This window comes from Nyctibius grandis, chromosome 34, assembly GCF_013368605.1.
Source record: "Nyctibius grandis isolate bNycGra1 chromosome 34, bNycGra1.pri, whole genome shotgun sequence".
In the NCBI taxonomy this organism is placed as follows: domain Eukaryota; kingdom Metazoa; phylum Chordata; class Aves; order Nyctibiiformes; family Nyctibiidae; genus Nyctibius; species Nyctibius grandis.
The window spans coordinates 1,206,312-1,219,661 of NC_090691.1; the positions used below are offsets into that span (position 1 = coordinate 1,206,312).

Below are 13,350 nucleotides of genomic sequence, written 5' to 3' on the forward strand. Positions count from 1 at the left end.
GACACCTGCTCCGGTCACATGTGGGCTACAGCCCTGACCTCCATGATGGCCAAGGCTGTTAAAAAACATCTGTTGCAAGCTATTGCAGTAATGGGCCAGCCAGAACAAATTAAGACTGATAATGGCCCTGCCTATCGATCTGAATCGCTTGCAGAATTTATGCAGAAATGGGGTATTACACATGTACGCGGTATTCCACGTAATTCTACAGGGCAGGCAATTGTGGAACGTGCGCATCGCAATTAAAAGAGCATTTAGAAATTATTCGAAAACAGGGGGAGATGGGACCACAGGATGCGCTACATAAAACATTGTTGGTATTAAATTGGCTAAACCCTAAGCAGAACTCGCAAACACCACCTGCCGTAGCTCACGGGCAGGGAAATCAAAAAGACCTCAGTAATACAAACGTATCGGTAAGGGTATTCATCCCAGAATCAGGCACTTGGGAAGGACCAAAGCAATTAATAACCTGGGGCAGAGGGTATGCTTGTGTCTCCACGGGAAATAACTGCCAATGGGTTCCGGCCAAATGGGTGAAGCCATGGCTAGATGAACCAGCCGATGCTACAGGACCAGACAACTCTAACACCAGAGGCCTTGAGGAGGTGTGATCACCGCCTTGCACGTATCATCTGGCCGTGACTCCAGGATCTGAATCCAGAACAGAAGATGCGGGAACATCATGGGTTTTTTGGATGAACTGGTTGGGTGGTCTGGGAATTGGAGGGTGGATAGCCAGCCTAGTGAAAGGCTTGGCGCAAGTATTGCTATTCATTTTGTATTGGTATTCTGTACTATAAAAGGTTTTGCAGGGAATGATATCAAGAACCATTGGCATTTATATTAAGAAAGAAAGGGGGAGATGTAGGGGCCTGGACCGTGGGAAAGTTATAGAGAGAACGTACCAGTACACTGTTATGTAACAGCATGAGATAGCAAGAAAGCATAAGGATGTGGCTTGCTTAAGTTTATAGTAAGTATCCAATTAGAACAGTAGAGGTGGCACGCAGCCAGATTATGGACAATACTTGTAGCCAATAGCTTAGTGTGTAACCGTTACATAAGAGAGTATGTAGGTTATAAAAGTGTGTGTTAACCAAAATAAAGAAGTTACTAGAGCACCATATTGGTGTGCTGTAGTTCCTTCCTCGCGCGGACCCCAACAGAGGATACAAGGGTTCCGAGGCCAATTACACCCCAACTGAAAAAGAGATACTGGCAGCATATGAAGGAGTTAGAGCTGCTTCAGAGGTAATTGGTACTGAAGCACAACTTCTCCTAGCACCTTGATTACCAGTACTAGGCTGGATGTTCAAGGGTAAGGTTCCCACTACCCATCATGCAACTGATGCTACATGGAGTAAATGGATTGCATTAATTACACAGAGGGCTCGAATAGGAAACCCTAATCGCCCAGGAATCTTAGAAGTGATCATGGACTGGCCAGAAGGCAAAGACTTCGGAATGCCACCAGAAAAGGAGGTGACACGTGCTGAAGAAGCCCCACCATATAATGAACTACCAGAGGATGAGAAGCAGTATGCCCTGTTCACCGATGGATCCTGCCGTCTTGTAGGAAAGCATCGGAAGTGGAAAGCTGCTGTATGGAGTCCCATATGACGAGTCACAGAAGCCACAGAAGGACAAGGTGAATCGAGTCAAGTCACAGAGGTAAAAGCCATCCAGCTGGCTTTAGACATTGCTGAACGAGAAAAGTGGCCAAGGCTGTATCTTCATACTGACTCATGGATGGTGGCAAATGCCTTGTGGGGGTGGTTAAAGCAGTGGCAGCGAAGCAACTGGCAGCGCAAAGGTAAACCTATTTGGGCTGCTGAATTGTGGCAAGATATTGCTGCTCGGCTAGAGAAACTAGTCGTGAAGGTACGTCATGTAGATGCTCACGTACCTAAAAGTCGGGTAACTGAGGAACATCGAAACAACCAACAAGCGGATCAGGCTGCTAAAGTGTTCCAACTAGATTTGGACTGGGAACATAAAGGTGAACTATTTTTAGCTCAGTGGGCTCATGACACTTCAGGTCATCAAGGGAGAGATGCAACATACAGATGGGCTCGTGACCGAGGGGTGGACTTAACCATGGACTCTATTGCACAGGTTATCCATGATTGTGAAACATGCGCCGCAATTAAGCAAGCCAAACGGTTAAAACCTTTGTGTATGGGGGACGGTGGTTGAAATATAAATATGGGGAGGCCTGGCAAATTGACTACATCACCCTCCCTCAAACCCGCCAGGGTAAATGCTATGTGCTTACCATGGTGGAGGCGACCACCGGATGGCTGGAAACATACTCTGTGCCCCATGCCACTGCCCGGAACACTATTCTGGGCCTTGAAAAGCAAATCTTGTGGCGACATGGCACACCAGAGAGAATTGAGTCGGACAATGGGACTCATTTCAAAAACAGTCTCATAGATAACTGGGCCAAAGAGCATGGCATCGAATGGGTATATCACATCCCCTATCATGCACCAGCCTCTGGGAAAACTGAACGGTGTAATGGGCTGTTAAAAACTACCCTGAAAGCAATGGGGGGTGGAACCTTTAAAAACTGGGATAAGCATTTGGCACAAGCTACCTGGCTAGTTAACACCAGGGGATCTATCAATCGAGCTGGCCCTGCTCAGTCAGACCTTCTACACACAGTAGAAGGAGATAAAGTCCCTGTGGTGCATGAAAGGAATCTGTTGGGAAAAACTGTCTGGGTTCTTCCTGCAACGGGCAAAGGTAAACCCATTCGTGGGATTGCTTTTGCTCAGGGACCTGGATGTACTTGGTGGGTGATGTTGCATGATGGTGAAGTCCGATGTGTCCCTGAAGGTGATCTGATCCTGGGTGAGAATACTTAATTCTGAACTGTATGTTGTTGCTGCATAATACTAACAGTGTTCGTAAGTGTCTTTCAGGTTAAGACAATGGTGATGAGACCAGAGCTAGCTGCAAGTGGCGTCCAGTAACCTCCTCGAGACTGACATTTTGAACCTGCAACCCGTGGGCATGAACCGTGACAAAACTCATACCATGTCTCCTGCCCTGAGAGACTGCTAGCCAGATGGAAACCCACAATCCTGAACTAAATGAACTTGATGAACTTTTTGCATAAAGATGAATCATAAACTAGTGATATGTGTATATATATTTGAAAATGAAAAGGCAGTGGTGATCTGAGTATGACGTGAATGGTATGGAATAAGGGGTGGAATGTCCTGGTTTGGCCCAAACCAGGCCAATTAGTCTTAGAGAAACCAAGGTCACTGCTAAATTCCTCACTGCTTACTAGTGAAGAGCCGAAGGGGGGTCGCACAGGCAGGGACGAGCAGACAGGGCAGGTGACCCAAGATTGACCAACAAAGTATTCCATCCCATACACGTCATTCTCACTTTCCTATTTATCACTAACCCACTGCCTCCTGGAGGTGGGGCCCAGGAGGGACGGGCCCTCCTGTCTCCCACTGATTGGTACCAGCTTTGCCAGTTCTCCAGTTAAAAGCCTGCAGGTGTGATGGCAGGGGGAGCTACTGCATTTTCCCCTCTGCCCGTGCTGGGGGGAGCAACTCTGCCTGAGGAGGATTTCCAAGCTCTCGATCTTGGTTTTGTACATATATTTGTATATATTTGATTATTTTTATTATTCTTATTATACTCTTTTTCATTATTATAGTTTATTAAAACTGTTTTAACTTTCCAACCCGTAAGTCTCTCTCCCTTTTCCCTTTCCCTTAGGGTGGGGGTGGGGGGGAGAGGGTTAACAGAGAGCGTCCGCCACCGGGTTAATAGCCGGCCCAGCTTTAAACCGTGACGCCAGATCTCTCTGTAAGGCCCTGTGACAGAGTCGACAGCTCCTCCTAGTTTAGTATCGTTGTCAAACTTACTTAATGTACATTCAATTCCTGTGTCAAGATCATTTATAAAATCATTAACACTGGCCCTAAAATCAAGCCCTGGGGAACCCCACTGGTGACTGGCCACCAGTCTGATGTAACCCACTTTGAGCCTGACCCATCAGCCAATTGCTCACCCAGCGTATGATGGACTTGTCTAGCTGTGTGCCGGACAGTTTATCCAGAAGGATCCTGCAAGAGACAGTATCAAAAGCTTGGCTAAAATCCAAACCCACCACATCTGCTGGCTTCCCTTGGTCAACTAGATGGGTGAGCTTGTCATAAACGGAAATTAAGTTGGTTAAGCAGGACTTTCCTCTCATGAACGCGTGCTGGCTACGACCAATGACTGTGCTGTCTCTCGAAGTGTGTCTTTGGTATCTGCATCGGCAACATTATCAGGAAGGATATGAGCATCTGCAAAGGTCTATGCAAAGGTTTCTGCAATGGTATTGGAATCTGCAATCCCCTTTGCAATAGCATCTGCGTCTGAAATAGTATCTACATCTGCCATGGTGTCTGCATCTGCTATGGCATCAGCAGCACTATCTGCATCACCAAGAGCATCTATGGGAAGTGTTATAGTCAATGGCTCAATGTTCAAGTGAAAACCAGTAACAAGCGGTGTCCCTCAAGGGTCTGTACTGGGACCAGTATTATTTAATATCTTCATCAACGACATAGACAGTGGGATTGAGTGCACCCTCAGCAGGTTTGCAGATGACACCAAGTAGAGCGGTGCAGTTGATCCACTGGAGGCTTTATCACCTGTAAAGGTTACTTAGGAAGACCAACACCATAACTCCAAACGTCCCCTCTTCCTTCTTCTTCTGCCAGCTTTTATTGCTGAGCACAAAGTCATATGGTATGGCATATCCTTTTGGTCAGTTGGGGTCAGCTGTCCCGGTGATATGGTAACATTTGTATTTGTGTTTGAACATTTACTTAGTGTACTTGCTAAGTGCGTAAAGATGCACGCAGAATACATTTTGTCAGGATCCACCTGGTCCATCTGGAGGGAAAGAAGATATTGTCCTTATTTAAATCTTGGGATGCTAGCTTGAAGAACAAAGACAAGAAGATAGTGTCCTTATCTACATCTTGGGATGCTAGCCAGAAGAAGAAGAAAGGAATATCCCAGAACATAAGGACTTTAATCAACGGTCTGTTTAAAGCAAACTACTAACTATTTTTTAATGTAAATCAACCTTGGCCAAAATATGAGTTTTAAGATGTCCTGAAGTAAACTATGCTCACTATAATACTAAAAATCACACCCACAGGTTAAAAAGACCCTTGCCCAGGTGAAGATCCTTCCCCTGAGCATGCATAGATAGTATAAGAATGACTAAGCATTTATGTTAATTGTAATGAGATATGTTATCCAATGAAAAGTATGTTACATAAATAGAGAGACGATGTAATGTAATTCTTTGTGTATAAAAATGGTACTGGGATTTGTAATGGGTGTGCTTGATTTGTGGACGATTCCACTGAGCACCCTGCGCAGAATAAATACAGTATCTCTCCTGAGCCTGTGAGATTGGTTCATTGCACGCTGGGCATGAATCCACTTTTCAGACAACAGCTGTGTCCCCTCTCAACCTCTTGCCCACCCCCAGCCTACCGGTCTTTGGGAGGGGGGGCATGTTGGAGGGACAGCCTTGATGCTGTGCGAGCACTGCGCAGCAGTAGCCAAAACATCGGTGTGTTATCAATCAACACCGTTCTAGCTACAGACACAAAGCACAGCACTATGAGGGCTGCTATGGGGAAAGTTACCTCCATCCCAGCCAGACCCAATACATCCTGTGATGATAACTGGGGTCAGACACAGCCCAGTGAATGCCGGTCAGGTCCATGGAGTATGTCCAAAGAGAAGCTGGAAAGTCAGTGCATGAGCCAGAGTCTGGATCATGCACTGGTTTTGGCTACGACAGAGTTAATCCTCTTCGCAGTAGCTGGTATGGTGCTGTGTTTTGGATTTGCGATGTGTACTCTGCTGTGCCTGGGAACATTTTGACAACACCAATGGCCATGTTTCTGGGCTGGCAGATGGCCAGGGCATTGCTGCTGTTCCTGTGCAGCTGCACTGGACGGGCTGTAACTACGGTGTGAACTCAAGTCGAAGGACTGTGACCTGTGGATAAGTCCACAGAGGAGCAGGACAACTTGAAGCATCTGTGGCCGTGGATATGTTCATGCTGCAGCAGGTACACCTCTGAAGGGACTGTGGCCCAGGGATAAGTCCTTGCTGGAGAATGTACGCCTCAAAGCATCTGTGGCCATGATAAGCCCATGCCGCAGTAGGTGCAGCTTGAAGCATCAGTGGCTGTGCACAAGGCTGTGCCAGAACACTTCAAAGGGTCTGTGGCTGTGGAAAAGTCCACGACACAGCAGGTACACCCCTGAAAGGACAGTGGACCGTGAATAAGGCCACGCTGGAGCAGGTACACCTCTGTCATGGCAGACAGTTAAATACTATGCAGCCGCTCACTCACTCTCCCCCTGTCCCCTGGGGAATGGTGGAGAGAATCAGAAAGGTAAAGGTAAAGAGTCCCGTGGGTTGAGATAAAAACAATTTAATAATTAAACACAATAAACTAGTAATAATGATAAGAATCATAATAGAATGTACAAACAAGTGATGCACAGTGCAACTGCTCACCACCTGCTGACCAATGCCCATCCCTGGCTAGAGATCCTGGAGGAGAGAAACCCTGAAACTGCAATCCCAGATGAGAGAGAGGGAGACTTCCCAGCCAACTCTCATCTGTATCCTGAGCATGACATTGCATGATACGGAAAATCTCATTGGCCCATTTGGATCCATTGCTCCCTCCCAGCTTCTTCTGCACCTGCACACTAGCATAGCATGGGAAGTTGAAAAGCCCTTGATTCCTTTTCAACTAATCAGCAACTAAAACAGCAACAACTGCAACTAAAAATATCAGTATATTACCAACATTCTTCTCATACCAGAATCCCAGACTAAATCTAAAACACAACGCTATTCTAGCTACTAAGAAGAAATTTAGCTCTATCCCAGCCAAAACCAGGAACCCAACCATTGCAACAAGCATTTGTCACCCTGAGAGTTTGTGAAGTCCTCTGTCCTTGCTGGTTTTCAAGACCCGGTTGAACCAAGGCCTGAGAAACCAGGTCTGATCGTGTACCTGACCCTGCCTGGAGCAGACAGTTTTTCTATAGACCTCCCAATGTCTACTCTGAAGCTCAACGTTTTTATCGCTCTCAAATCTCTTGTCTGATATCAGCAGATGAGAGAACAGATGTTTATGAGGTACCAATCCTCCTCTGGTTTATGTGACCAGCAAAGACAAGTCAGGTGAACATCTCCTCCACCCCACTGGCTGCACAGGGAGCCTGGGGGCACTGCCTCAGACAGCTCTACATTACACCTAAAGCTCATTGCATCCTGCTTTAACCACCTCAAAGGCCATGGTCTGGACTCTGAAGCTCCTACGTGTAGGTTTTGGGGAATCAGGGAAGGTGAATGCCACCTGTGACTGTTAGGTGCATTCCCAGTGTTTGTGGACAGCAAGGAGTTTCTCTTTCCAGTTCATCCCCATATCACACGGTCTCCACCTGGGATTTGTCTCCCCTTGTTGTAGACAACTGCTGTTTGTGTGTCTTTCCACTCTTTCTTGTACAGGCTCCCCTTACAGCTGACAGGTAGTCTTGACCCTCCTCTAGTGTCATTTATCCTCACAGAACTTTTAAATCACTTGGTTCCTTCATTGTCTTGGCCTCCAGGAACTTGATCTGCCCCCACACAGCCTGGGTATTAGCTCAATCCTGGGCTCTTCTTTCCAGGTGAACCCCATCCAAGCTGAATCCCCAGGTCTGGTTCTGAGCCTACTTTGGCCCAAGGTGACCTTCTGAAAGTATGGATAAAACCAAGCAAGGTTCAATTGCCTCTGCAGTACGCTAGTGCTGACCCAGAAAACTCTGCCCTGTTGTACACACCCACACATCTTCAGACACACGCCATCAGTGCACACACTATCAACCCTTTTGCAGCACACAGGTGAAAAACCTTCTGGCTGGTTATAACATCTCACGTGCAACTTTTGGGAAGGTTGAGCGGCCAAAGTAAGCCTGCAGATGATCCCCGTGTTGTGCTTGGGAATCAGGGGCAGAACATGGGACTCAGAGGAGACCTGGGCAAGGAGCTACATGCTGCTTGCTGTCAGGTCTGCTCCAGAGAAGACAGGGCTGAGCAGGGTGTCCACAAGCATGGCCTCCCCTCCTGCCTGCTACAGCTGGTCAGGTGGCTGTAACAGAGGTGTCCTCAGAGCCAGCACCAAGACAGGTCCCTTTCACCTGCCTTGGCCTTCTCTGTTTTGACACAGGCAGTTGATTACTGAGGAGGGCTGGACTCTGTTACTCGCAAACAAGGCAGAACTGGATGAAGATGTCAATGCTGAGGGCAGCCATGGCTGCACTGACCATGGCAGAGAAAAAGTAAACAGAAGAATCACAGCCTTGGACTGAAAGAGCACAGATTTCAGCTTGTTCAAGACCTGCTTAGCAGGATCTGCAGAGCCAAGATCCATGGGCCCCTCTTGGATCTTCAGGGAAAACAACATGAAAGCCCAGAAACACATCTGTCTGATATACTGGGAGGTGAGCAGGGCCTACGGGGAGGCTGGTGGGGATGAACAGGCATATTCTGGCTGAAGAGTTCAAACACCAGAAGGCATTGCACAGGGGTGGAAGGGAGAGCAAGTTGTCCAGGAGGAAGATAGACACATGGCCTGGGTGTACAGGGATGGAGGCAAGAAAGCCAAAGATCAGCTGGGGCTGGAAATAGCAAGGGACGGGGAGAGCAACCAGAAGGCCTTCTGTAAGTTCACTGGCAGCACAAGGAGTCAGCTGAGGAAAATGCGGTCTCATAGCTCAGAGGACAGGACATGTAGTGATAAGACCTGGAGAAGGCTGAACTCATTGGGTTTTTTCCCATCCTCTTCTCCTGGTAAGATCTTCCCTCAGATCTCGCTGGTCCTCGAGTCTCCTACCAACATCTGTGCTAGCAAGGCTGCATTCATGGCAGAGGAAGATGTGTATGGGAGGGTGGGCACTTATGCCAGTTGGGCAAACACAGGTCCACGGGACTAGAGGAGATGTGCGCAAGGGTGCTGGGGGAACTGGCTGGTGTCATTGCAAGGCTGCTCTTGATCATCTTTGAAATGCCTGGGCAAACAGGGCATTCTCTGGTGCCATGAACTGCCACGCCCCTGTTTGCACGCTCCTGTTCGCCACGCTCCGGGTCGCTCACGCTCCCCAGAGGCCCTTCAAATCTCCCGCGGTGCCTCCGGCTACGCTCCCTCCTCACCTGATTCGTTGCCGGGAACTTCCGTGTCCAGATAGGACTCAGGGCTGCTGCTTGGGTGGCCCTGGGTACAGAAACCGCCTGGTACAGCCCAATCTCACCCTCGTCCCGGACTCATCTCAGTCACTGTCGCCGCTGCCGCTGCTGCCGCTGCTGCCGACTGACAGCGAATCCTGCTTTAGGCCAAGGGCTTCCAGCTCGGGATGAGATGCCTGCATTGCCTCAGCTGAATCCTTACACAGGGGAAACCAACCTCATCCTTGTCCCTCTCTGTCTGTCCTTTTTTTGTTTTGGGACAGGAAAATGATGTTTTCCAGAGGGGAACATTTCCAGATTTTGCAGGCAACCATGCTCTGGTAGGACAACTGTTGTGGAGCAAGTCTAGAGGAGGCCACGAAGATGATCAGAGGGCTGGAGCCCCTCTGCTATGGATACAGGCTGAGAGAGTTGGGGCTGTTCAGCCTGGAGAAGAGAAGGCTCTGGGGAGACCTTCTAGCAGCCTTCCAGTACCTGAACGGGCTACAGAAAAGTGGGAGAGGGACTTTTGACAAGGGCGTGTAGTGATGGGATGAGGGGGAACGGTTTTAAACTGAAAGAGGGGAGATTTAGATTAGATATTAGGAAGAAATTCTTTGCTGTGAGGGTGGTGAGACACTGGCCCAGGTTGACCAGAGAAGCTGTGGCTGCCCCCTCCCTGGCAGTGTTCAAGGCCAGGTTGGATGGGGCTTGGAGCAACGTGGTCTAGTGGAAGGTGTCCCTGTCTGTGGCAGGGGGGTTGGAACTAGATTATCTTTAAGGTCCCTCCCAACCCAAACCATTCTGTGATTCTATGATTCTATGACAAACCATGCTGCTGGATTCAGTGTCTCTCTGCTGTTTAGAGAGGGAGAATTGATGATTACTTCAGTTGACTTCAAAGTACTTTCCCCAGGGGTGACCCTGCTGCCTTTCAGGAGCTGTCAGCCCTGGAGCACCAGGGAAATCTCTGGAGGGAGACTAGCATTGTAGAGAAAGCCGTGCCTCGGGCTGGTCCCTCTGCTCCTGAGCTGGGCCAGGCTCTTGGGGCAGGAGCAGCTGATGGCAACTGGGCAGCACTAGAGAGAGACAGCTCTGCCCAGGAACAGCAACTCTGCAAAGCACAGCAGGGCTGGGGCCACTGCCCACGGGTGACAAGGGGAGAGGAGAGAAATGAGAGAGATGTTAAAGGCAATGTGGAGTGGCAGGATGCTGAGAGTTCACTGGGGGAGAAGCCTTCATAGCCCTTATGTTGTAAGTCTCTGGCTGCAGGTGAGTATAGACGAGTATCCTAGAGGGGTCTTCTAGAGCTGGCACATCCCAGGGCTGATGTTCTCTGGAGCAGTGTTTATCTGCCAAACTGTCAGAGGGACAGGGCACGATGTCTCCCTTTTCCTAGGGACAGCTGTGGGAGTGTGAAGCTGGGTGTGCACCCAGGGGTGCCCAGGGCTGTCCTTCAGTGCAGTCACAGCTGGTCAGGCAGGGTCATTCTGCTGTTGAGGGAGTGATGCGTGGGTCAGAGCTGCTCACAGCTCCTGCTCACAGCCTAGACATATCTGGAAGGGACTTTTCATGAGTACGATCAAGGCAGCGAGAGGAAATGCTTAATTTCAGGGGATATACGGGCACCTTCTGCTATCCCCTGCAGTGTAGATCGCTTCCTCTGAGCAACACCCCTTACCTCTCCTCTCCCACCCAGCAGAGCCTCTGCCCCCACAGCCATGGAGTCCAGGGCTTCAGTAGCCTCCTCATCCACCTGAGCACCAGAAGAGGTGAAGTGCCTCTCTCCTGCCATGTCCCCATTTCCCACTGCACGGCACAGGGGTTGAAGGTAAGTGCCTGGCAGTGTCACGGTCTGGGAGGTGGCGTGCACAGCTGGGAAAGGGGAAGGCTTTCCTGAGTGCCTGGCTGTCTCTCCGCTAGCCTCTCTCGGCTGGATCGTGACTGTGGTTTTTCTTGTGTCTCCACCTGTCTGTGCTGCTTATGCTGTTGCTGTCAGGCCCACTGGGGGTGGGAGTTTCAGCTGAAGAGTCCAAATGGAGCTTGTGGATCCTCCCATGCAGACCTATCCATGGGAATCAGGTGCTCCAGCTTTCCTCTAAGCTATGGGGCTCTGGGCCATGGGGTCAGTGGGCATGGGGAATGAGCTGGCTCTCCCTTCATGAGATACCATCATTGGGACACTCGCCTAGCTCCTTGGGGTGTCCTTCCAAGCTGGGAGCTGCCCTCCAAGACTTCAGATCTCTCCCACAGCATCTGTGCGTTACCTGATGGAGAAGTGTAGAGATGCCAGGGGCAGGTAAATGCCGCTGGGCTGGTGAAATGAACTCTGTGTCCTTGGCAAGGAGTGGGGTGATGGAACTTTGTTCAGGCACCCGAAGGCTGGGTGAGACAAAGGGTGGTCTGCAGTGGATCCCTCTGCTCTCAGCAGTGCCTGTTCTCCTCTCAGGGTAACACAGGAGTGCCTCAGCTCAAGAAGAAGCAAGCACAGGGCAGCTGGGAACTAGACCAATGGACAGCCCAGCTTGCCTTCCCCTGCACTAAGCGACAGAGAGTCCTTTTGCCTCTCAGGACTTGCAGCTGCTCAGCCTGATTGCAGCAGAGGTGCTCAGGATGTCTGATGTCAGAGGAGACTCCCCAGAAGAGACTGGGCTGGGTTGGGGTTGGGGGGAGGGCAGGGAAGAGCTTTCTGAAAGAAAAAACACAAACAAAAGCCTAAAACTCCTTTATGCAGTCATAAAGGCGGGGGAGAATGTATAAGAAAAGTCTTTGGTTTTGCAGAGAGAAATCTGTCCTCACTTGTCACTGTCTTTTCCTTCTGGCACAGGACCTTGGGTCCATAGGGAGAGAATGTCCAACAGCAGCTCCATCACCGAGTTCCTCCTCCTGGCATTTGCAGACACACGGGAGCTGCAGCTCTTGCACTTCTCGCTCTTCCTCAGCATCTACCTGGCTGCCCTCGTGGGCAATGGCCTCATCATCACTGCTGTAGCTTGTGACCACCACCTCCACACCCCCATGTACTTCTTCCTCCTCAACCTCTCCCTCCTCGACCTGGGTTACGTCTCCACCACTCTCCCCAAATCCATGGCCAATTCCCTCTGGGACACCAGGGCCATCTCCTATGGGGGATGTGCTGCCCAGCTCTTTCTCTTTGTCTTTTTCCTTGGAGCAGAGTGTGCTCTTCTCACCGTCATGGCCTATGACCGCTATGTTGCCATCTGCAAGCCCCTCTACTACAGGACTCTGATGAGCAGCAGAGCTTGTGTCCACATGGCAGCAGCTGCCTGGGGCAGTGGGTTTCTCGATGCTGTGCTGCACGTTGCCAATACGTTGTCACTACCACTCTGCCGTGGCAATGCCCTGGACCAGTTCTTCTGTGAAATCCCCCAGATCCTCAAGCTCTCCTGCTCAGACTCAGACTATCTCAGGGAAGTTGGGGTCCTTGTGGGTAGTGCATGCTTAGTCTTTGGGTATTTTGTTTTCATTGTGCTGTCCTACGTGCAGGTCTTCAGGGCCGTGCTGAGGATCCCCTCTGAGCAGGGACGCCACAAAGCCTTTTCCACGTGCCTCCCTCACCTGGCCGTGGTCTCTCTCTTCATCAGCACTTCGTTTTTTGCCTACCTGAAGCCTCCCTCCATCTCTTCCCCGTCCCTGGACCTAGTGGTGACTGTTCTGTACTCAGTGGTACCTCCAGCTTTGAACCCTTTCATCTACAGCATGAGGAACAGGGAGCTCAAGGACACGATGAAGAAATTGATCCTATGGGCCTTGTTCCACCAGCAGTAACCTGCCTCCCCTTCTCTGCAGAGGACCCAGAGCTTGGCTTAGGCCAGGCCTCTGCTTTTTTTTCCTGTGATAATCATAGTAATAGGTAGCTGCTTGGCTTCATACCACTTCTCTAGAGGCTTCCTCCTGTTGTGTCTGACCCTTTCACAAATGCTTTGGACACTGTATCAGATCTGGGCTCCCTAATAGCATCTCAGCAATAAAAGGGGTCTCCTCAGTGCAGTGCCTGAAGGCTGGGCTCTCCTTATAAAGCTGCTGCCAAGAACAAACACAAGGAACTGGACTTTT

General features: G+C 49.8%; 1 protein-coding gene across 1 annotated transcript; it reads left to right on the forward strand.

The window, feature by feature from the left end:
• Positions 1-12,123: 12,123 nt before the first annotated feature.
• On the forward strand, positions 12,124-13,062 carry LOC137675527 (olfactory receptor 14C36-like). The gene has a single exon (XM_068421655.1). The coding sequence runs from the start codon at positions 12,124-12,126 to the stop codon at positions 13,060-13,062; it is 939 nt and encodes a 312-aa protein (XP_068277756.1).
• The last annotated feature ends 288 nt before the right edge of the window (positions 13,063-13,350 follow it).